The 24,355-nt window shown below is 36.9% G+C and overlaps 2 protein-coding genes and 1 long non-coding RNA gene across 8 annotated transcripts in view; 1 reads left to right on the plus strand and 2 right to left on the minus strand.

The window, feature by feature from the left end:
* The window catches only part of LOC104905906 (uncharacterized), a 58,213-nt gene extending 55,690 nt beyond the window's left edge, over nucleotides 1-2,523 (plus strand). For all 6 annotated transcript variants that reach the window (XM_010694560.4, XM_010694562.4, XM_019252267.3 and 3 more), the window contains one exon: nucleotides 1,592-2,523. In XM_010694560.4, the coding sequence (XP_010692862.1) occupies nucleotides 1,592-2,286 (695 nt within the window). In that variant the 3' untranslated portion in view covers nucleotides 2,287-2,523. The remainder of the gene's footprint in view (nucleotides 1-1,591) is intronic.
* Nucleotides 2,524-2,755: 232 nt separating this feature from the next.
* On the minus strand, nucleotides 2,756-6,198 carry LOC125497036 (uncharacterized). Its single transcript, XR_007273566.1, has 6 exons — nucleotides 5,687-6,198; nucleotides 4,838-5,352; nucleotides 4,321-4,485; nucleotides 3,863-3,991; nucleotides 3,356-3,503; nucleotides 2,756-3,223 (listed from the first exon to the last, which is right to left on the minus strand). It is a non-coding gene; the product is annotated as an uncharacterized LOC125497036 (long non-coding RNA).
* Nucleotides 6,199-8,838: 2,640 nt separating this feature from the next.
* On the minus strand, nucleotides 8,839-23,884 carry LOC104905905 (putative DEAD-box ATP-dependent RNA helicase 29). The gene is made up of 11 exons (XM_010694559.4): nucleotides 23,426-23,884; nucleotides 21,699-22,860; nucleotides 21,503-21,560; nucleotides 20,479-20,583; nucleotides 19,875-19,920; nucleotides 18,797-18,873; nucleotides 18,544-18,596; nucleotides 17,934-18,015; nucleotides 17,787-17,843; nucleotides 9,951-10,089; nucleotides 8,839-9,140 (listed from the first exon to the last, which is right to left on the minus strand). The coding sequence occupies exons 1-11, from the start codon at nucleotides 23,808-23,810 to the stop codon at nucleotides 8,947-8,949; spliced, it is 2,358 nt and encodes a 785-aa protein (XP_010692861.1). The 5' UTR covers nucleotides 23,811-23,884; the 3' UTR covers nucleotides 8,839-8,946.
* Nucleotides 23,885-24,355: the final 471 nt, after the last annotated feature.

Here is a 24,355-nt window from a genome sequence, read left to right on the forward strand (position 1 = left end):
TCAACTGATTCATTCATCTCCCTCGAAATATTAGAATTAATTAAATTATTATTCATAGGTTATGATCAACTAATAAGGGAAAGGTTTGATATAGGTTGTATATTTATGATTTTATAATACTAAGATCACAATTAATTAGTTTCAGAGCCTCCACATTCCTTTAAAAAGTATGCAAGGCCATAATTTTAGGAAGAACCTCATTGGAAAAAAAATTAAACGAAGGAATAACATAGGAAGTCAAAACTAGTACAGTGGGGGGTTTGATACGCAGTTTTCAAGAAAGGGAATGCTAATCAAGATCTCTCTTTCCCTTCATGATGTTTGGTTGGTGTTTTTTTACTCCCCTTCCCCCATTTCTCAATTTTAGGTCATCCCAAACCCTTCTCTCTCATTATCTCCAGACCCACCACCTTAGGACTTTGAAATCCTCCCAACCTCCGCACACAAATTTGACCATCCTTGGCATCACTATGAACAATGGTTTCCACAATTGATTTCACCTATACTGCCTTTACCCACCAAAAGCCACCTCCCCCATCCTCCGTCATGTCCACCAACGAAACCAATGCCAATCAACCACCACTAAAATCAGGATACCCCGTCACCAGAACAACTAAAGTTAAATCGTGAGACTCCTTTCAAGCAACCAACATCAAAATTGCACCACGTCAACAACCAAGCAATCACCGGCCCAGAAACATCAGCACCACCAACACCCCAACCAAGAATTCCACTATATCAATAAAAACAATATCAGAGGAAGAAAGGACTCAAAAAAGATGGAGAGAGTAAAAAAAAAAGAACTCTTAAATGCATGATGGTGGCTTTAGATAGTCTAATTCGACCGGTAGAGCCTCTTTCTTTGCTGCTTGTGAAGGCGGTGATGGAGGGCTGCACCACATTGCAGTGGATGGTGGTCAAGAGCTGCACACATGGCAGTTGGTGGGGTGGAGGGCTGCGTGGGAAATCTAGGGTGGGGAAGAAAGAATTTCAGTTTGAGGAAATATATTCCCTTTCTCCTCTCCAACCAAACTTAACATAAGGAGAATCTGGTGGGGTTTGATTTCTTTCGTAATTCCTTTCTTTCAACTTGGACCAAAAGGCCCCTAGAAGTTTGAAAAGGCTCGCCACATCTTTTTTTTTCTTCAAATTTGTTTTTACCTCTAATATCACTCTAATTTCCCTTCTCTCAATACTAATTTCCGTTCCCACTCTCCCACTCTCTATCAAGATATGGAGAGGGGGACGGATGAGATATGATACTCTTTCATAAAGAATGTTCATTGTCTCCATATCTTGGGATGTCCAAAGAAAATGTCCACTTAAATATTGTCGAAGCAAATTCTATGTTGAATATTGCATACCATCCTTACCTTTTTGTTTCAATATTTGATGAATGCAAAGGCTAAATCGACACTACAAGATTTCAAGTAAAGTCAAATGCTGCTATAGCACATCTAATGATGTAGTCGATTGATCTTTCACTTCTGCAACCATGAAATGCAGCAGAGAAGTCATGGATAAAAGGAAAAGGATATTGTATCAGCTTTTTGTAGTTGTTGAAATCTGCTTCTTCCTCCTGTTACTGCAGGATTTGCCTTGGGAGTTACTGGACTTGTTGCAAAACCTGCTGCCAGTGTTCTTCAAGCCACAGGAAGGACTGCACAGAGTATAAGGAACCGGAGTAGGCTTCACCGAACAGGATTGCGTCACTTACGTGTTCGTCTTCCTAGGTCATTGAGTGCAGAACTCCCCCTCAGACCCTATTCTTGGGAGGAAGCGATTGGTACAGCTGTGCTCTTGGAGATTGATGATTCAAAATACAGGGATGAAGTCCTAGTAATGTGCAAATCACTGAAAATTCCTGGGAGATTTTTAGTTCTTACAGAAAAACTCATATTCATAATTGAATGTTCTAGTCTAGTAGATCTAGGCAAGTCAGAATTTCAAGGCATTGTTGCAGAACCGGAGTGGAAACTGGTAATTGACATTGCTTTGGAAAGTGTGATACTTTTTGGTGTTGATGAAGGAGTTGTGTACATTGTTGTTGGAAGCAGTTCAGAAACCCTAATTGGGCAAAATCAACATCATCATACGACTGGAGGTAGGACAAAGCTATTGAGTAAACCTATAACTCCACTTCCACTCTTTCAGACAGAATTGGAATTAGCTTCCAAGGAAGAGGCGGAGTACTTGCACAGAGTCCTTTCGTCTACAATTGAGCAGGGAAGAGATCAAGGATGGAAGAATGTACACCTTCTTCACCAAATTAATCTAAGACATTGAATGGTTCATTGCTTGCTCTGTAAATTTTTACTTGTGCTTTTCTTGTAAATTTACACAATTTTGTTTTTCGTTCTTTGGCGCCCTACCGATAACAGAGCAAAAGTTTCTCTAGAGTGCACTCAGATCGTAAATATACGGGAATATGTAAATATGTTTGCTCATTTTATATTTTTATCCGAATTTTGTTTCCAAATTTAACTTAGACAAATATATATTTATCCTTGTCATTCTATCGTACTTTGGGAGTGTTACTGTCGTGGTGAAACGCAAGGTTTATTGAAATGAAAACATTAACTTACTCCTTATTACGAAAACTATATTGCAGTAGAAATATGATGTTAACTACAACTTGGTAATCACTATTGACACCTTTTTCATTTAGAACTAAAGGAACATTTACATTTTTTAAATAGAACATTTCTCCATGTAAAAGGGACGTCTGTTTATAAGAAGACAAGACAAAACATTCTAAACTAGAACATTATACTCTTATAAATTAAACATGTTCTATAAAAAGATGGAAATAGAACATTTAACTATATAGATATAACATATTACAAATAGAAATAGAACATTTACAGTTAGATGTAGAACTAAACTCCTATTTAAGATATACTTAACTCTCAACTTTTTTATCTTTTCTTCATGTATAAATGTTGCACACCATGCTTTAGAAATAGAATATTCAGTTATAAAAAGAACATGTAACGAAAGTTAGAGAAAATTAAGTATGAACCTACATTTTGTACCCAAGTCCACAATCCCATTCTTCTGCTCCTCCAATGTATGTTTCTATGTGTCTCATGACAAACACTCCACAGCCTGTGTGGTTGATGTTGTCCTTGCATGGCATCTTTATTATCCTTTACCTCATTTGCTCAAGCAAATCACTTGTTGTTATTCCCTTTGTTTTCACAAACTCTTGAAATGCATTCTTCTGCATACAATAAAAACACAAATGTTAAATTACACATAACATTAGAATATTTTTTATTAGAGTTCATATTTCATTTTATTTAGAACATTTTGTATTATGTACAGTACATTTTCAATTTGAATAAATATTTACCATCTTTTTTGGGTAGTCTTTTGTACTTTGATCTGAAGTTGATGTTCCTAGCCAACTTTGTGTTGTCAATTATGTCTATTACCCACTCATGGTTTGACCATGTTGATGCAGAAGATATAATAGTGTTCACACTGATATGGAAGAATATCTGTATAAAGTTTCAGTTTATAAATTAAATGCATAGATAAAGTAGAACATTTTGTCCACTAAAATAGAACATAAGAAATATAAAACATATGTATAGAACATTCACTGCTTGAAAATAGAACATTTAATAGAACATGTAGAACATTCAATAGAATATGTAGAACATTCAATTTTAAAGTGGAACATTTGTAATAAAATATAAAAGATAGAACATATGTAATAGAACATAGAAGATAGAACATATGTAATAGAACATTTTCTAAAGTGGAACCTTTGTAATAGAACATATGTAATAGAACATTCACTTCTAAAGTAGAACATTTAAAAATCAGTTTGGAACAAATTTGAATTATGACTTACCAGATCAAATTGATCAATATTTTGTATGTTGTTTTCTTTCATTTCATTATCCAATGTTTCGATAAATTGTCTGGTCCTTGCTGGGATATCAACCTTCTCATCATTATAGTTTTTTGTGCACAACAATATCTACAAAATGACAATTTTTTTACATTAATGTACTTTATTTATTAGCTTTGAAAGAATTGACACACTTACAAATGCATAATTAGTCTTGAAGAAAATTCTATTTGGTGCATCCACTCCACGTTGCTTGTTTCTATTGTTGAGTATAGTTGTTCATGCATCAATTACATTGTTTATCACTTCATTTTCAAATGATAGACTTTGCATATTACTCATAATGATTATTGTCATCCCATCATAGTACAAAATCTCTTTAGACAAGATTGAAGAAAAAAATCATTAGGCATGTATTTATATATACTAATTTAGAACAATTGTAATTGATCACTTACTCTTTGTCTTCATTTCCTTGTTGAAATGCATAGTCTGATAATGTTGTGTACGATCCTGTCAGGTTCTTGAAAAGGTTCTCGTATTTGACAAGGAATGGATAACGAAAGCAAGGTGGCAGATTTTGTACTATATGCTTAGGACGTTTGCTTTCTTTCATCAAATCTCTGCATGATAATTAAGACATTTATGCATTGAATATAGAACATTTACCGCTGAGATATTGAACATAAAACTGCTCTCATTGAAATTTCAAAAGGATAGAGGATAGTAAAATAAGATATGGAACATGTAATTGTGTGATAGAACATATATAGAAATAGAACATTCCTGAGTTGAAATAGAACAAACAGAAATTAAGAAATAACATTTTTCAATAGAAGACCAGCTTTAAACTAATTAATATTTATATCAAAAGGACATTTTTGTTAGTAATTCATCTTCATGTTTGCCATTTCATATCAGTACAAAATCACTATAAGTATAACAAAAAGTTAACAATTCTTGAGACTAAGTTACCTGTCATTGTGTTCTCTTCCAAGATTTTGCATTTCTTTTTCAAAGAGGTATTCAATTGAAGTGTGTTCTGGTGTAGAAATCAGATTATCCAAGTCGTCAATATCCAACTTCAAGTCTAAGCTTGGCTGTTGAACATTTACCTCTCTTGGTTGTGGTGTTTGGTTGGAATCAATTTCTAGAGAAAAGGATGGAGGAGTCATTTCAAAAACCGATATTTTCTTTCCTTGGTATGTGTCGATAGCTTGTGTTTCGAATTTTTTCAGAAGCTCTACAATTTCATCACTAGCAAACAATACCTCATCTTGACTAAGAATATTTCGGGTCTTCTCTCGGTTACTTTGTGAAAGCTTCACTTTGTGTGCACACTTGTCCCATATCTCATTGAAAACATTTGCCATTACATCTTCAATTTGGTTGGTTTTGAATATTTGTTGGGAAAGTTGTTATGAGTAGGAAAATCTTGAAATGTTTCCTCCAATATTCTTTATCAATTTATTGAACTCCTCTATGGAATCCTGAAAAGAATATAATACAAGATTCTGAAGAATTGTACATCTCATTTAGAACATTTAACCATTAAAGATAGAACATTTTAGAAGTAAATTTAAGATATTATACAGCTTAAATTAGAACATTTAGTGAAAAAGAAAATTTTTTATTTTCATTTAGAACAATTTTTCAATTCATTTAGAAGAAAATATGATCTTAGGATAGAACATTTAAACCTTAAATTTAGAACAATTTGCAGTTTCATATTTCACATGTATGGAAAAAGAACATTTTCATTTTCATTAGAACATTATGCATTTTATGTAGAACATAATCTGTTTATCGTTTGAACATTCATACCTTCAAATTTGATGGAGGTTGATATTGTTGTTCAACATTCTCTTGGTGTGTGCTTGTTGTTGCTTGTTGTTGTGGTGGTGGTGGGAGTTGTTGTGGTTGTTGGACAGGTTGATGTACATCATGTTGAATTTGTTGTTGTTGCATAGTTGGTTGTTGTGGTGGTGGTGGCTGTGGTAGTACATTAACTGCTTGATGTTGTTGCGCAATTTTGGCTAGCAGAACAAGACCTTTTCCAAATCCATGTTGCTCCTCTATTCTCATTCTTTGCCTGATCATATTCTTCTTCCAGCATGATATGATTGGGAATTCTCTTGGAAATGTCCTGTTTTGAACCTCACACGGTCAAAATAGCAAAACTTTTGGTGATTAAAGAAGGAATTTAGAAGTTATTGTCTAAGTAGAACAAACATGGCATAAAAAGGAACACTTTCTCAGCATTTAGGTCATTAAAAAAGAACATGTTATAGAACATCTACTTTTAGTAACAAAATATATGTAAGAAAAAATTTGTTCAATTAGAAATAGAACATAGCAAAATAGAACATTGACTTTACATAATTTGAACACACGTAATAGAACATTTAGTTTAGAAAATAGAACATACGAAATAAAACATTCAGTTTACAAAGCAGAACATATGAAATAGAACACTTACTTTAGAAAATAGAACATACGAAATAAAACATTCAGTTTACAAAATAGAACATATGTAATAGAACATTTAGTTTAGAAAATAGAACATATGATATAGAACATTCAGTTTACAAAATAGAACATACGAAATAGAACATTCAGTTTACAAAATAGAACATATGAACACTTACTTTAGAAAATAGAACATACGAAAATAGAACATTGAGTTTACAAAATAGAACATACGAAATAGAACATTCAGTTTACAAAATAGAACATATGAAATAGAACACTTACTTTAGAAAATAGAACATACGAAATAGAACATTCAGTTTACAAAATAGAACATTTGAAATAGAACATTTAGTTTAGAAAATATAACATACGAAATAGAACATTCAGTTTACAAAATAGAACATATGAAATAGAACACTAACTTTAGAAAATAGAACATACGAAAATAGAACATTGAATTTACAAAATAGAACATACGAAATAGAACATTCAGTTTACAAATTAAAACATATGAAATAGAACATTCAGTTTACAAAATAGAACATACGAAATAGAACACTTACTTTAGAAAATAGAACATATGAAAATAGAACATTGAGTTTACAAAATTGAACATACGAATAGAACATTCAGTTTACAAAATACAACATTTAGTTTAGAAAATAGAACATACGAAAATAGAACATTCAGTTTACAATACAGCACATACGAAATAGAACATTCGGTTTACAATATAGAACATATTTTTAGTTTAGAAAATAGAACATACGAAATAGAACATACAAAATAGAACATTCACCGTATAAAAATAGAACATCAAAAGAAACTTCATATCACAAAATTTGAACATATTAAATAGAACATATAGGTAATGAAAATAGAACATTCGATATAGTATATCGATTTCAATCAAAATAGAACATAAAAATTTGGAACTTAAAAAAAAAGAACATAAAAATAGGACATTCCATCAAAATAGAACATAAGAAAGTAGAACTTGCACTTTAGTTTCTTGCGTAGAACTTGCAGATTTTTCAGTTTGTATTATATATGTTCAGTTGCACCCAAATTCTCATAACATTTTTACTAAATTAGAATATTAATTCGAAAGTAAGATCAAAAGTGAAATTGAAGATGATAATCAATGTTTATACTTTTTGTTCTGACATATTGTCGTGCAATTTGCTTTTTCGATTTATCTTCCATTTTGTATAATTCTTCAAAATTTGATTTCAAGAGAAAGTGAGAGAAAATGATAAGTTTTTCTGAGAGAGAAAGTGAAAGAAAATGGAGGTTTTTTGAAATTGATTGGTTTGTGGAAGTGAGAGAAATGGAAGTTTCAAATGAGTTTGGGGTTTTATATGTTGATTTTTAATCCTTGTTTTTCCGGCAAAATATGATCTATATTGTTCCACTAAATGTTCTATTCGATATTTACAGTTTTTAGAGTCCGTGTTTTGTTTGTTAGAAGCTGCGTTTTGTACTGGGAGCACGAAGCAAATGGTGCTCCCGGAGCACGGTCGACAGATTAGGTTTTCAATGGCTATGAAACGCTTGATATATGAGATTGACCGCGCACCAATTCGCTGTATGTGTAACAAGTGAGACGACAACCTCGTGTTAAATGTCATTAGTTTTCACAAGTTGGCACATTAATGACACTTATTTCCCATATTTCCCTCAGTCATTTTCTTGGAAACTAAGAGCATCTACAATGGGGTGGATTTAGCTTGGTCTAGCAAATAGTAAAACTAGTTTTACTTGGTTTTGTTGTTGTGGAACTTGACTCTTTGGCTTGGTTGGTCTGGAAATCCAGACCATATGAGCATGGGATGGTGTGCACAAGAGGCATCACAGCGTGACGCGTGGCATAGCAGGTCTGAAAAAAAATGTGGCCCAGCTCAAAAACGCAGCACTTGACCGAAAGGGAGAAAGAGGAACGATGCTTAAGCTTCCAAAACACTGCTTTGAAGCAGCAAGCCCTTTAATTGCTATCAGTCCCACTCAACAGCCTATCACGTCGCGCCACGTGTGTGTGCTGCAAGTGCAAAACTCCCGTTTTCCCTCTGATATTTCAAACAGCTATTTTGTAACGTTAATAATTTTTGTAACGTTAATAAAAAAATTCAGCTTATTATTTTTTAAAAAAAATTACACCAACGGCTATAAAATATTTTTATCTATAAATTGAGTCCAAATTTCATATATTTTACCAAAATTCTTTCCAACTCATTTTTTCTCGTAATTAATTTTACGTAATCTAATTAGCTTTTATTAATTTGAATCATCTATTTTATATAAAAAATAAATATTGTATATGGTGGGGTTTGGTAAAAGTATGAGAGAAAGTATATATGGTGGGATTTGGTAAAAGTAGGAGAGAGAAATAGAAAAACCAAGTAAGACCAACCACACCATTGTGACAAAAAAAAAGATGAGTTGGTGGGAGTTTTAGTGGGATGTGAGGTTAGGGGAAATGACAATGAATTAGAGATTAGGGCAAATGACAATGAATAATAAAATTTTATAGCAATTGGCAAAATTGTTGGTGCATAGTCAAAATATCAGCTAGTACCCTTTGACAGGAGACCTGACACTGACTTCACTATCTTCTACCTCTTTCTTTTCTTGCTATTTTTACCAAATTTATTTCCCTTTGAATTTTTCTTCATAGCAGATTGCTGACTCGCCTTCTTTTGTCTTTGTTTACGAACTTGTTCAAGATCTTTAATTTCTGAAGGCACGTGGGCATTTGGTATCGATCGCTGTTGGTTTTGTCCGTTGAACCTCCTATTAAATCGACCACCTACAAGCAACAACATCGTCAGGAGACATATAAAGAGCAACCCAATCTTCATACGCTGGATGTGGTTTTTTTGGCTTTGTTTGGCCCTGGTGTTATTAGGTGTTGTCTTTGGGGAGCACATGAAGAATATATCTTTTCAACCCTTCCTAGAAGGTGGGGAAAGAAAGATACTGATGCTATGTGATTTTCTTCATAAATTTCCATTACCACACAATTCCACATCAATAGTGGTACGGATGGTGCAAATTTATGAACAAGAACACACATGTTTGGGGATACATTCTCATTAACATGTTTTTTCTTACAAAATTATACTAGATTCATTACCATTACCACCATTTATCACCGCCTACCACAGAGGTTGTTAAGTAACACATGTAATCAGGTGGGTTAATGAACTGCCAACATCAGTCCTCATAATTACCACTTAGTCTCAATTGTCCATGCTCAACTTATTCTAACATGATACTGCTCCATCTGTTGGCTAGTTATCCCACAAAAATTGTAACAGAGTCAATTGAAAATAACCAGGCCTGAACCATGGATGGTTATTGGTTAGAGAATTAAAGGTGAAGGAGACAGCCAAAATTCTGCTCAATTAGAAAAGGATATACTTCGTTTTTTTAGATGACCCGTTTTGACTTTTGACACTATTCACATACATGACTTTGACTGTCTTTTGTGATTTGTACTTAAGGAAAAACATAGTAATGTGGGATCTTGTTAGATTCGTCTCAACGTATATTTTCCAAATATCAACTTTTGAATTCTTGCCAACATGCCTACATGCTTCTGAAGTCTGAACAATACCTGCAAAGCCAACTGTTGCTCCAACATTGCCTTCATTATGAGATCCTTTAGAAGCAATTTTATTATGTGTACTTGCTTTCCACTTTTTGTAAATCCCAGTTTTCTGAGCCTTCACTTTATGCCCTCCTTCAGTCTTAACCTGTCCAATAGAAAACATGCATGCATGATCAATCAAATCAACTAGGGGGATATGGGGGGAACAACCAAGTCAGAAACAATTAACTCTTTTAACAACAACGGGAACAGCCTTCCAAATAGAGTTCATGAATGTCACTAGTAAATTCATCTTCATTTAAAGCATAAAAGTTTGCAGGTTCTACTTCTAAATTGATATTGACTAGTTTCGTGCTTCTGCTTCCAATAACTAGAGCATATGCTGTGTAGGTCGCCAAGGATGCTAAAAGTGTGAGAGATCTTCTACAAGTATTGAAAGCAGAATAAGAGTTGAGAACTCCCCCTGTGTCATAACCTGTCAACGAAGATGCAACAACAAATATTACGGATTCAATTACTATATAATCCTGTCTAAGAATTCACTCAACAGGAGTTCCTTTCAAATGGATCTTCGACGAAAGACCTGGAAAGTAGTTGAAGCATTGCAAGCTATCTCCTAAAAGTCCATCGATTCTTCCCACATGATTGATAGACACAGATCTAAGCCTTGTCACACCCCCAAAAGGCCAAATCCCAGCCCTCATCTCTAAATGAGACATAATCCTTAGATGAAATCACTTAAACTTTCTCCAGCCTTAGCGATGACCTCCAAGTATAGTTTCATCATGGAATTACAAATACAATGTTGATCAGACATATTCCATATTGCCCACACGGAGAAAAAAAAAAAGGTAAGGGAAAGGAAGGGGAGATCACTGGATCCCACTTCCCAAATCATCCCACAGCCCCCCCCCCCGGAACCCTTCTTTACGGGGGTGGGGGAAAGGGGGTGATTTATACCCAGGGCATGACACAGCTAGGAGTTCAATTTCAAGTTCAACCACTAAATAAAGACCATAGATGTAGCAATAATACAATACGACTAATTGTAGTGTTAGATATGATTATGATTAAAATAAAAGCTTGATTGGCTCAAAGGACAATGGCTTGGATCAATATCAACCACATAACTTTAAAGTAGTGGCCGAATGCATAGAGGGAGGAAAATTATGTGAACTGGGAGATGATGTGCGTTCTTTATATTTTTAGTCTCGTAAATTTGATCCAATTCCTGGAAGAAAGTAATACAAACAAAGGAACTGTGAATTTCAGAGGATAGTAGGGATCTAAAGGAAGAGGAAGAACCCTGGCTTCCTCTCCTTTGTTTTTTATAGCAATCAAGTCCATGGGGGCTCTTTCTTATGAAAACTGTCTGTAAGCTATCATATTTTAATATTTTCTTACTGTGTTTTTCATTGATCTACTTACTTTCCATATTCAACCCCTTTTTAAAGTCTAACCATTTGTATTTTATTCCTATTTTCGCAAAAGTCATATAATATTTCAAGCATCATTAGTCCATGCTCTCTCTCTTCCATATTTTCTATCTCCCTTCACATATATTAAACTATGATGCACCAAACCACTACTCCACTGATAACCTATCACAGACGCAGCAGGACAAATGAGAGGGCAAATGAGGAATAGACTGCAAAGTTTGTTAAAAGGAATATTTTGTGATTATGATGTCAAGAGTTCGGTTAACAAAGGCAGTAGAGTATCAATAAAAAGGGGAAGAGGGAGAGATGGTGGGTATTGAGATTTTTGTAAGGATTTTGGCCTTGGGAGAGTTGGGAGCCTCTTGAAAGCTCACCACTATCTGTAATTATTTTCCTCTTGGTTATACTCACACAAAACCTTCCTGTGTCTATTTCTTTTCTTTCTCACATTTCTCTTACCTTGTTTATTGGTTATATTCCTCTGGTATTTTCTGGATAATTGTTTGCATATGTTGGCAGAGGTGAATCCATCTGAGTTCATCACAAGTGGTACCAGAGCAGCTTTTCTGGATACCGTGGCCCCACCTACAAACAACCAGAGGCTGAAAATACTAGAACCCAGATGACCAAACTTCATACCACCATTGCTGAGCGATGAGCGAATCACTAACTCCATGGGAATCGCAATGGAGGCGGCGAAGGTCACAATTGCTGCACAAATCTCGGCAAGTATGGAGGAAGCGTTGAGGCAAAGTAAGGAGGAACAGGAGGTTGTGAAGTTCCAGTTGGAGGTAAGAATCATCCACACTAGGGAGAATCTCGATGGACTGATCACGGTGATTCAAAACGATCACGCTAAATTCCACGTTGAGATGCGCACCACAATAGCGACTCTTCAGACAAGCCAAAACGGCCACCGGTGCAACGAGAGGTAAACGCTACCTGGGAAGGAAATTAATTTTGGATCTGAGGAGAGATGGATGGTCGGTCAAGGGGTGCAAAATAGGGGAGAATTTGGGAATGAATTTGGGGAAAACGATGTGTATGAAGGAGGTGGAACAGGTGGAGGACCCACAGGTACTTGGATGCGGTGGTGGAGGTGGTAACTGGAGATATCGTAAACTTGATATGCCACTTTTCGATGGTGGAGATCCAGACGGTTGGATCCTGAGGGCGGAGAGGTATTTTAGGTTTTATCGGTTGTCGGAGAGCAATAAAATCGAAGCGACGGTGGTATCCATGAAAGGTGATGCACTGAGGTGGTTTCAATGGGAAAATAAAAGGCATCCGATCTCATCATGGGGGGAATTGAAGGAATTTGTGCTCAAACAATTTCGACCAACAAACGTTGGGTCTCTGTATGAACAATGGTTGGCAACCTAAAAAACCACCACTGTTCAGGAATGCCGACGTCAGTTCATCGAGAAGGCAGCACCTTTAGATAACGTGCTTGAGAAAATTCTGATTGGTAAGTTTATACCAGGTTTGCAAGTTGAGATTCAAAGTGAGATTCGGGTTTTGAAACCATACACCTTAGAACAGTCCATGGACCTCACTATAAGGATTAAGGAGTAGAATCCGGCAACAGGAGTGAAGAAAGCAGGCCCAATGTCTTATAAACAAAAAACTTTCTCACTTTATGGTGCACATTCAGATTTCCGAAAATTCATATAGTAAGCCTAAGTGGGGGACGAAGTTGGGCCTCTAATGCTAGTAACTTTGGTTCATGAATGCACCGAGAGCCACAAGACTTTTGGTGAGATAAGAAGGTCGACAGAGAAAGCAAGAGAAACGTGCGAAGGGGCTCTGTTTTAAGTGTGACAAGAAGTGGGACGATGGTCACCGCTGCCGGAAAAAAAAACTAAGTGTTCTGCTCATGGAGGATAACGACGGGGAGGAAGTTGATTTGGATTCCGATGGCAGTGAGGGTCCCACTTTGCCGGTCATGAAGATTTAACTAATCCTAAAACCATGAAATTGCTTGGAAAAATTTATGGGTGTGATGTGGTTGTGATGATTGATCCAGGGGCGACCCATAACTTCGTGTCATTAGCTACAGTTAAGAAGTTAGCCATTCCCATTTCTGGGTATTGGGTATCTTTAGGTGATGCGCAAGTCGTGAAGGGCTTTCGAGTTTGTAAAGGGGTGGTGTTGAGTTTGAAAGATGGGCTTGAAATAACAACAGATTTTCTTTCATTAGCGCTTGGAAACTCAGATGTGATTCTAGGAATCCAGTGGTTAGAGACATTGGGTACACTGGAGAGTAACTGGAAAACTCAAACCATGAGTTTTGAAATGGAGGGTGACAAGTATACATTACAGGGGAACCCACTTTAGCTTGGTCTCGCATCTTACTCAAGGCGGTGCTTCGGACTTTGAGGAAGGAAGGTAGGGGTCTATGGCTCGAATTAAATCAGATTGAACATGGTTTTGAGAAAGCATCAAGTTCACACCCTCACCCTACTATTCCAGCGTTTTTAAGTGCAATGCTTGGCAAATTTCACTCAGTTTTTGATTTAATATTTAATACACAAGAAGGTTTACCACGTATCAGAGAACATGAACATGCCATAGTACTTAAGGAAGGGAGTAACCCGGTGGGGGTGAGGCATTGTCGTTATCCTTAATTCTAGAAGGATGAGATAGAACGACTCATCAAAAAGATGTTAGCAGCTGGTATCATCAAACCGTCAACAAGCCCATTCTAAATCCCGGTCATTCTAGTAAAAAAGAAAGACGGTTCATGGAGATTTTGTGTTGACTACCGGGATCTCAACAAGGAGAAGGTTCTCGACAAGTATCCGATTCCCATTTTCGATGAATTGTTGGATAAGCTTCACGGGGCCACTTTTTTCTCTAAACTCGACATCAAGGGCGGGTTTCATCCAATTCGGGTCGAACTGACACTCACAAGACGGCTTTTCGTACTCATGAAGGGCATTACGAACTCTTAGTAACGCCATTTGGGTTGACAAATGCACCGGCCACATTCCAATCTCTAATGAATAAGGTTTTTCGACCGTTTTTGTGCAAGTTTGTCTTGGTGTTTTTTTGACGATATTTTGATCTAAAGTAGATCCGATCTGGACGCATGAGGAACATGTGGCTTTCGTTTTGAGCACACTGGCAGCCGAGTGAGTTCAGAAATCGAAAGTGGTACATTTGGGGAGTATTATCTCCGGTGAAGGAGTGGTCGAGGATATGGACAAGGTCCAAGCAATGGTGGAATGGCTCCCTCCTAAAAATCTCCGAGAGTTACGTGGATTTTTGGGACTCACGAGTTATTACCGTAAATTTGTGCTTCACTATGCTCAGATAGCACGACCCCTGACTCACCAACTCAAGAAAGATGCATTTGGGTGGTCCGAAGCAGCAACTCTGGCTTTTGAAAAACTAAGGAGGCAATGATTACAACCCAGTTTTGAAGCTGCCAGATTTTCTTGTTTGTAGTTGAGACGGACGCATCAGGGTATGTTGTGGTGTGGTATTGATGCAAAACAACCAACCTATCGCATTCTACAGCAAGTTACTAGGGTCCGGGGCTCAGTTAAAACCGGTTTACGAAAAGGAGTTGATGTCAATCTGCTTGGCACTTCAGAAATGGAGGTATTATCTTATGCATCGGCACTTTATCATTCGCATAGACCAACAAAGCTTGCATCATCTCACTCATCAGAGGGAAGTGGGTTCGGAGTCCCAATATTGGATGAGTAAGCTCATAGGGTTTGATTATGAAATTCAATTCAAACCAGGGTACGCTAACTGTGTAGATGCGTTATCATGCAAAACAGTGGGGAGTGTGGAATTGGGGGCTTTAATCTCTACTCATGGGGTGGTCTGGACAGATTTGGAGAAGGAGATCGAAAGGGATCCTCTACTCTCCAAAATTAAACAAGACCTCCAGGGAAAGGTCACTAACCATCTGCACTTTTCCTTGGTGGACAACAAACTCTTGTTCAAAGGGAGCTACGTGATTCCCGATTCTTCAGCCTTTGTTTCGATTTTGATGCAGGAATACCATGATTCTCCATGCTGGGAACCTCAAAACTTAACCCAGGTTAGTTGCCGACTGGTATTGGAAGGCAATGCGGAAAGTTGTGGCAGCATATGTGCAACGTTGTGGTGTATGTCAACAACAAAAAGTTTCCCAACAAAGCCTAGAGGGCTTATTGCATGGATTTCGTCGAAGGTCAAAAGGGGTGAGCACTATTCTGGTGGTGGTGGATCGTTTATCAAAATATGCCCATTTTGTTAAAGAGGTGGTTCGTTTACATGGATTTCCTTCCTCCATTGTCTCCAATCGGGATCGTATTTTCATGAGTATCTTTTGGTGGGAATTATTCCATTTGCAGAATACCACTCAAAAGAAGCATCGTGTATCATATCCCCAAACCGATGGTCAATCGGAGATCGTGAATCGAGCTCTAGAGACTTATTTGCGTTGCTTTGTAGGAGAACACCCACGTACGTGGGCCCAGTGGTATGCCATGGGCGGAATTCTCTTATAATACTTCCCCTCACCTCTCTACCAAAATGACCCCATTCAAGGTCCTTTATGGAAGATATCCTCCCACTGTGGTGCGGGTGAACACGGCACTTCACCGGTGGAAAGCTTAGAAGCAATGCTCCAGGAACGAGATGCCATATTGGATGCTTTGCATATGAACTTGGTAAAAGCCCAACAACAGATGAAACATAGTGCTGATGCTACTAGAAGAGAAGTGCACTTTAATGTGGGAGATAGTGTGTATTTGAAGTTACAGCCATATTGCCAACAATCTTTGGCTAAGCGCCCCTATGAGAAGTTAGGTGCACGCTTCTATGGACCTTTCACTATTCTACAGAAGATTGAGCCTGCCGCCTACAAGCTAAAACTTCCTGCTACCAGCAAAGTGCACCCAGTGTTTCATGTTTCTCAACTGAAACCGGCTGTTGGTTCCCTTCCTGTGCTGCCTACTATTCCAGAGCACTTGTCCTCTGATTTGGAATTAGTGGTGGAACCTGCTGAACTCCTTGATATCCGTAAAGTTAAAGAGGCCAGCACACCTACATGGAAGCCTTAATCCAGTGGCAAGGGCTACCACCATTTGAAGCTACATGGGAGGATGTTGCTGCCATCCATCATAGCTTTCCATCCTTCCACCTTGAGGACAAGGTGAGACTTTGGGGGGAAGGTAATGTGATGCACCAAACCACTACTCCACTGATAACCTATCAGAGACGCAAGAAGAGGACAAATGGGAGGGCAAATGAGGAATAGATTGGAAAGTTTGTTAAAAGGAATATTTTGTAATTATGACGTCAGAGTTGGTTAACAAAGGCAGTAGATTATCAATGAAAAGGGGGAGAGGGAGAGAAGGTAGTTATTGAGATTTTTGTAAGGATTTTGGCCTTGGGAGAGTTAGGAGCCTCTCGAAAGTTCACCACTATCTGTAATTATTTTCCTCTTGGTTATACTCACACAAAACCTTCCTCTGCCTATTTATTTTCTTTCTCACATTTCTCTTATCTTGTTTATTGGTTATATTCCTCTGGTGTTTTCTAAATAATTGTTTTCATAGGTTGGCAGAGGTGAATCCATCAGAGTTCATCACATAAACCCACCACTCTCTCCCCTATAAAAAATGGTCTCTCCCTTGCACTTTCCTTGGTCTTTGGATCTACAGTAAGTGGGTAGATCAATGACAAACAGAGGGAATGTATTTTATAGGGAGAAGCAGAAATATAGCAAGAAGGGCATCTCTACGAACAGGCGTCAGACTATACCAGCTTGACTGGCGGCTGCACACAAGTTCAAAAACAAAATTCTCAAAATTACTTGGCCACTAAATGATACTACCTGTCTTGTTAGTTGCTACATTTTGAACCTGGGCAGTGGGCACTATTCACATGATAACTTTGAGTGTCTTTTAGTTTATATACATGCAAAAAAACATAGTCATGTTGGATCTTGTTTGATTAGTCCCAATTTGTATTTTCCACAAATATAATTTTTATAATTTTTTTCGAATATGTAACTCAAGATATTGGTGTTTGAAGTTGCATCTCGTGAACTGTGAAAAAGCAAATGTAACAACTAAAAAAAGACACAGGGAGTAGATACTCTATAGAAAGTAGAAATACCAGAAGATTTTTACAATCATTGTTTCAAGAAGACAGCAAAACTCCAAGGAGAACATTGTTCCAAGGAGAAAATTGTCAGATGCAAAAAGAAAGGCAGTATGAGGCCTGCCTTAGGAAAAAGAAGAAAATATCCTCATATATTTCAGATATGTAGAAAGCATGGTACCAATAAACAATTTATCGGATATATATAGAGAGAGAGAGAGAGATAAATTATATATATAAATAGAATGCTAATTGCTACAAGTTGAAGAATCTGCAAAATAATACAATGAAGTACCTTTCCAGTGGCAGTCACACGATCACCATTGTTAAGCTTGATATACTTCTTACTTTTCTGAAAGAATAAAAGTATATCTATGTTAACATAACATCTTTAAATAACAGGAACAGAGTTGACCAAAAGATCTTCTACACTAAGAGGTACCTTATCCCAGTGATAGACACTTCTTTGTTTCTGCATGCCCGCTTTATCGTCTGCAACTAGATCCATGACAGCTGAATCCAACCTACAATGGGTTCATGAAGTAATTACAAGTTATGCAAATTAGACTTTTGCACAAGCATTACATTTGGACCGCCAAGTTGTTAAGCCCTGAACAAGCATTTTTGTCATACATTCAGTGCCTACATACATTAGACATGGAATTTAATGCTGGTCCATGTATCATCCATTTGAGGGTGAAAATTCCTACTTATTTGAGGAGCCTTATGACACAAATTCCTAGTAAATCCATCACAAAAGCAGCACAGAAGCAATCAAATCACACCCAACATCAACATCAACATGACATAGGAATAATACTATCAAGAGCCAGAGAGCAGATATTTCAGATCATTTAGAAAGCATCAACACGACATAGGAATATATTATCCTCCCACTTCTGCTGGTTTTCGAAGTATATAGGTGACACATCCCCCCCCCCCCCATCTTTCTCCCTTGGTGTCTATCTGATATATTCCCTCTATTACTTAACAAGAAGAACGAAGTATTAACAACATCAATAGCTCTCAAAATAATTGTTTATCTGCCACACCTGTCTGATCCAAAGCCTTGGTCAGCTCGCACTGAAAGTCCAGCCTCCGAATGCTGAAAGCCAAGCCAATATATGAAGTCAAAAATCACTCAGAAGTACAAGGTGATCACTTCAGTAACAACGGGCCACAAAAGATATGTACAAGTGTACAACAATTGAAACTCAGGGATGGACATCAATATCCTAAATGGGAAAAAGACTATATGATGAGCTTTCACCAACAGAGTCAAGAAAAAACCAGAGAGAAGTCTACCTGGTTTGTAGGCACTGGATTGATGAAAAACTCCTCATTCTTGAAGCTCGTTGCTTTCCTTTTAGAGCCAACAGTTTCTAATACAAACATACGAGTATTGTCAGAGATTATAGAATGTCATCATAGATATATGAGAAGTTGAGCAAGAGAATGATACTAAGAGCACCAAGGTCACAGGACGGGAGAAGTTGCACCAAAAATCTCGGACACATACCCATGTCCAACATGGGTACTGGAGTCCGAGTAACAAAACTTGCCAGACATCAAATTGGAAAAAAAAAAAAAATCAAAGCAGGAAATCCCTAGATTACATTATATATATATATATATATATATACTAGCTTTATATGCACGCTATGCGTGCGAAATAATATATTCTTTAATTACTTCTAGTAATAATTTTCGTCAAAAGTTGTTTACAAAAATTGAAAAGGGGAACATAGTTGTTAGTGCTGTATTTTTTGTTTGCAAATGATGAGGAAGAAGATGTTGTAGTGTAACTTTTTTTGAGAGTTAGAGAAAAATTAGGGGGGGTTTTTTGTGTAAATATGGTTGGCAATTACCCTTTTCTTTTTATGTCTCTAGTTTTTCCTTTTCTTATTCTTTGGTGTCTCCCATGTATTGCCTTACATAATAACAAAAGGCTTGTTGATGAAGATTACAAAGATCTTTCCTGCAATCCGTAGCTGCAAGTGAGATTTAGTAGGTTTTCTAGTTCTCTCGATCACATATCATATAATATATATTCTCAGTGAAGGTTAGATTGATAAATATAGCGTAGTCATCTTAAAAAAGTGATTTAACATCTTCCATGCATAGAATATCAATTAAAATTAAAACATATACTCATATAGCCTAGCTCATTTTCATTTTTTTTTTCACCAGAATCAGGTTAGATCCGCTCCAACAATCAATGAAAAAGAAAAAGGTGTCTGGAAGGCCACATTTAAATATATTTGAGAAGCTCCCGGCATAAAACATCTTAGATAAAACATGACAAAACATTTGTGAAATATGGGCTGTCATTGTCAATATTATAATCAGCAGCTCGTCAGAATAAAATAATAAGATAAGATACCTTTTCCCTCCTTTGTCTTCAGTGTAATGAACTCAGGTTCGACTTCCTGCATAAAGAGGGGTTCAGCATCAAAATGAAAAATCAACAAGGACATTACCCTAATACCTCTTAAGAGGCTGCCTCTCTACAAGGGTAAGATTTCAAATACAGTAACAATGAGGTTATCAATTGACCTTAAAGCAACCATCTAATACTCCATTAAAAAAAATGCAGGAAGTGTAATGAGCTATTCTAATTAAGAATCAACATGGACATTGCCCTAATAACTCTTAAGAGGCTACCTCTCTACAAGAGGTAAGATTACAAATTACATACAGCAGCAATGAGGTTATCAAGTGTACTTAAAACAACCATCTAATACTCCATAAGAAAAAGTGCAGGCAGTCTGATAAACTATTCTAATTAAGTCCATCCAAAATTTGCGCAAATTTACTGGATGAAAATTATTGAAGGTTACAAAGCATATTGTTATAAACTTAAAGCGTAGGGAATTAATGAGGAACTGAGAAACTCTCTAGACTAGAATACAAAGGGCATCAAAATCTGTTCACATTATACTTTAGCATAGAGTCTGAAGCATTGCAGCCATGACTCGAAAAATTACCTTGGCTGCCTTATCACTAGAGCATTGCTGATGCACCTGGTTAATAATCTGTTCATGGATAGCCCTCTTCTTCTTCATCACGTGAACCCATTGACTAGAAGAACCCTTCAGTGAAAACATTCAATTAGGAATGCACAAGAAATAACACATGCAAAATCTCAAGTGACGACCTTGTTTACCCTCTCGGTGGCCTCTCCCTTATCCTAGTCCTTATTTTTCCAGGAAGCCGGGATGGCCACAGATGGGAAAGATCCGCAGGAGCAAGGAATGATATAGGCACATAGATTTTTTAGGCGGAATACTTCCCTAATTAATTTCCAAATGATCAATAGCCAAAATCAAAAATATTCTCAAGCATCACCATTAGCATGTACATCTAAGGACAAACATTAACACGGTACTTGGGAGCAAATATTAGAACTTGTTAAAAGCATCTATATTCAATGTATCGAATATCCCCACTGTGAAAGACAAATTACACGGACGATATTCACTAACTAATTTCCTAATAATCAATACCAAGATCAAATCTTTCTCAGCATCCCCATTTGCATGTAGTGTTCATAGGAAACATTAGCATAAGTTTGGCGTGATAATCAACATATGTAATTCGCTATTAATATTTATGGCAATGAATCAAAGATTGGATAACTGAGATATGCCCATTAAGGTATACAGGTAAATATTGAAGTCGAGTTCCGTACTTCATTATCCAACAGATTTGAAATATTCTAAATTATTTTATGCTAAACCTCCGTTTCAGCTTTAAGCATACTAATTCTATTCCCCTCATCTGTGAACCCACATACTAGCATAGTGGCATTGGTATACCGCCTAAAAATAAACAACAAAACAGGTCCTACCAGAAAGATTATATTAAAAGACGGTCTGCAATTGCATACAATGAGAAGCTTGGAAACCCTTTATCACTTTCTTCAACTAAATTTTGCAAAGACATTTCAACAACAATGAGATTATATAACTGAACAAAGCATAAATGATGCTGTAACAAATAAAGAATTACTTGTCGTCGTTTTGACATTGCAGCATGACCTTCAGCTTCCAAAATCGTCTGCTTGGGTCTAGTTCATATTGACAAATTAAAGGGTTAGATGAAAACTGACCAGGTACAGTTGTACAGATACATGCAAGACAGGAAGGAGCTGGGAGTAAGATATATAAATGCATAAAGGAAGCAAACATCAAGAATCAACGCCTACCTAAAAGATTTCAAGCGTTCAGTGAATGCTAATGCACTCAGCTCATTTCCTTGTAAAACACCTTTGAACATTGGATGCAAACCTTCACGAGGTAAATCTTTTACTCTCCGGATTGATTCCTTTGACGGCGAGGGTTTTGACCTTATATACTCACGGAATCCATTTATACAAGTTCTCAGTAAAGCAGTTAAATCGGCAGACGAGTCAATGATTTCCCGAACTTTATCTTGAACAAGATCTAAGGCAGTTTGAGGAAATCGCCCATAAATAGTCTCACCATTAGCCATAGCTTGATCAATTTTTTCCATAACACCATTCATATCCTTCAGAACCTCCTCCTCTGTTGGTGCAGGCCTGATGGGTTTTGACAGAAAGAGATGAAGATCCAAGACGTAAGGCATATCTTCAGGCGTCACCAAAGAGAACGCAGTACCAGTCCTACCATTCCTAGCAACTCTTCCAACACGGTGCACAAACATTTTCGGATTTGAAGGGAAGTCCCAATTAATTACATTATCAAGCAAAGGGATGTCCATGCCTCTAGAAGCAACATCTGTAACAATTAGCAGCTTAGTTTTCATTGCTCTAAACTTTGATATGTTGATTTTGCGAGCTTCCTGATCCATGTCACCATAGCATGTTCCCGACTCAATACCCTCTAATTCAAGCAATGATTTCAGGAATTCTGTGTGGTGTCTGGTGGAAACAAAGATCAACATTTGCTCCCCAGAAGTGATCACTTCCCGTATCAAATACACAAGGGCTGCATGTTTCTCTTCCGGTCTCAAGGTAAAGAAGACGAGCTTACAGTCTGGACTAATTTTTTTCTCTACATCCAAGCGCACAGTCTGAGGATCTCTCAGACCAGCCTTAGCAAACTCTGCCAAAGCACTTGGCATAGTTGCACTCAAAAGCAAAGTCTGCCTGTTCTCACTCAACTGAGTCAGGATACTGTGCAATTGCTCAGCAAAACCCATGCCGAACAAAGAATCAGCTTCATCAAAGACCACATATTCCACTGTTCGAAGAGTCAAGTCATCCACCTCAGACAAATGGTGCATCAGCCTACCCGGTGTGGCAATGATGATGTCAGGATTTTGAGCCAATTCTTCAAATTGTCTTTCCATTGAATCCCCACCAACTAGGAGACTCGTACGGAGATCTGGATACAAATTTACCCAACAGAAAAAGTTCAACAACTGTTTCTTAGAAATATGCTCAAAATGCTAAAATCTCTCTACAAAATACACAAATCATTTTCATATCTCAGGCTACAACAAATATGCTATCTTTTATCCCCTTCTTGCTGATAAAAGGGGAATACATACTTAATCAGTTATGTTTACCTTATCTACATAGAGAACAATGTTTTTTTCCTTTTGATTCTCAAATGTCACACTTTCACTTAAAATGAACTACTCCCCAATTCGTAATCGTAACGCACCCACATTTTGAATAATGAGCTTCAACCATTAATGATAAAACTGAGAACAGCTACATGATTAAGTTCATGTCAAACAGTTCTTTCATCAAATCTTCATAGAATTGGCAAAAAACTTTCAATCTCGCCCACTATATAGAAAGAACACTCGTTTTAACAAACATCAGACACCCAAATTTTACAAATTAATCACACAATCAAGTCGAAAATTTCAACACCACACTATAAAGCATCAACATTAAACACAACTTATTCAACATAAAACAAGAATTGATAGAAAACCCACCTGTATAACGGCCCAATTCCTTAGTAAATTTCAAAGTTTGAAGCGCCAAATCCCTAGTAGGAGACAAAATTAAAGCCCTAATACCACCCTGAGGAACATGCTGCTGCAATTTCTCGAGCATAGGGATAAGAAACGCCGCCGTTTTACCCGAGCCAGTACGTGCCATGGCAACTACATCGGCACCAGAAAGAATGAGCGGCATAGTTTTGCGTTGAATAGGAGTGGGAACTTTGTACCCTTTTCTTTTAATTGCTCTGAAGACATTGTAGCTTAGATTTAGGGATTCAAATCCTCCTGATTTTGATTTCTTTTTCTGTAATTCCTTGCGTTTCAGCTCTGCTTGAGAACTTACTAGAAAACCTGCGTTGCTCTTTTCTTTCGTCATTGGAGGAGGAGGAGGAGAAAGAGAAAGGGTTTTAGGTTACAAAGGAAAGAAAGTGAGAAAAGAAGGGTTTAAGCTTTAGGAGGTTAGGCTTTGTTGTTCTGTTGCCTGAATTGAATTGAGAGAAATTGAAATTATGATAGTAATTTTTTAGGTGAGCTAAATTAAACTTGTATTAATTCAGTTTAAAACATGGCCTCAAGCATATGTTTTAAATAGTTTATTAGGGACTAACATTTTGTATTTTGACCTTCAATGTAATATAAGTGTGTGATTGGTTGCAATGGAAATTAAATTCTCATAGAAATTTATAGTTTGTGGAAAATTAATTCATTTATGAAATTCATAGGAAGTAGTCTAAATTGTTTGGTAGTAATTAGAGGTGTCAATTCAGTTCAACAGTTCAGTTATGGTTATAACCAAACTATTCAGTTGATATCAGTTCAGTTTGTATCAGTTGAAATAATTAACAGTTCAGTTCAGTTAACAAACTTTTCAGTTCAGTTTAATTCAGTTTTTTTCCTTTCCATTTTCAGTTCAGTTCAGTT

This window comes from Beta vulgaris, chromosome 1 (assembly GCF_026745355.1).
Source record: "Beta vulgaris subsp. vulgaris cultivar EL10 chromosome 1, EL10.2, whole genome shotgun sequence".
NCBI lineage: Eukaryota > Viridiplantae > Streptophyta > Magnoliopsida > Caryophyllales > Amaranthaceae > Beta > Beta vulgaris.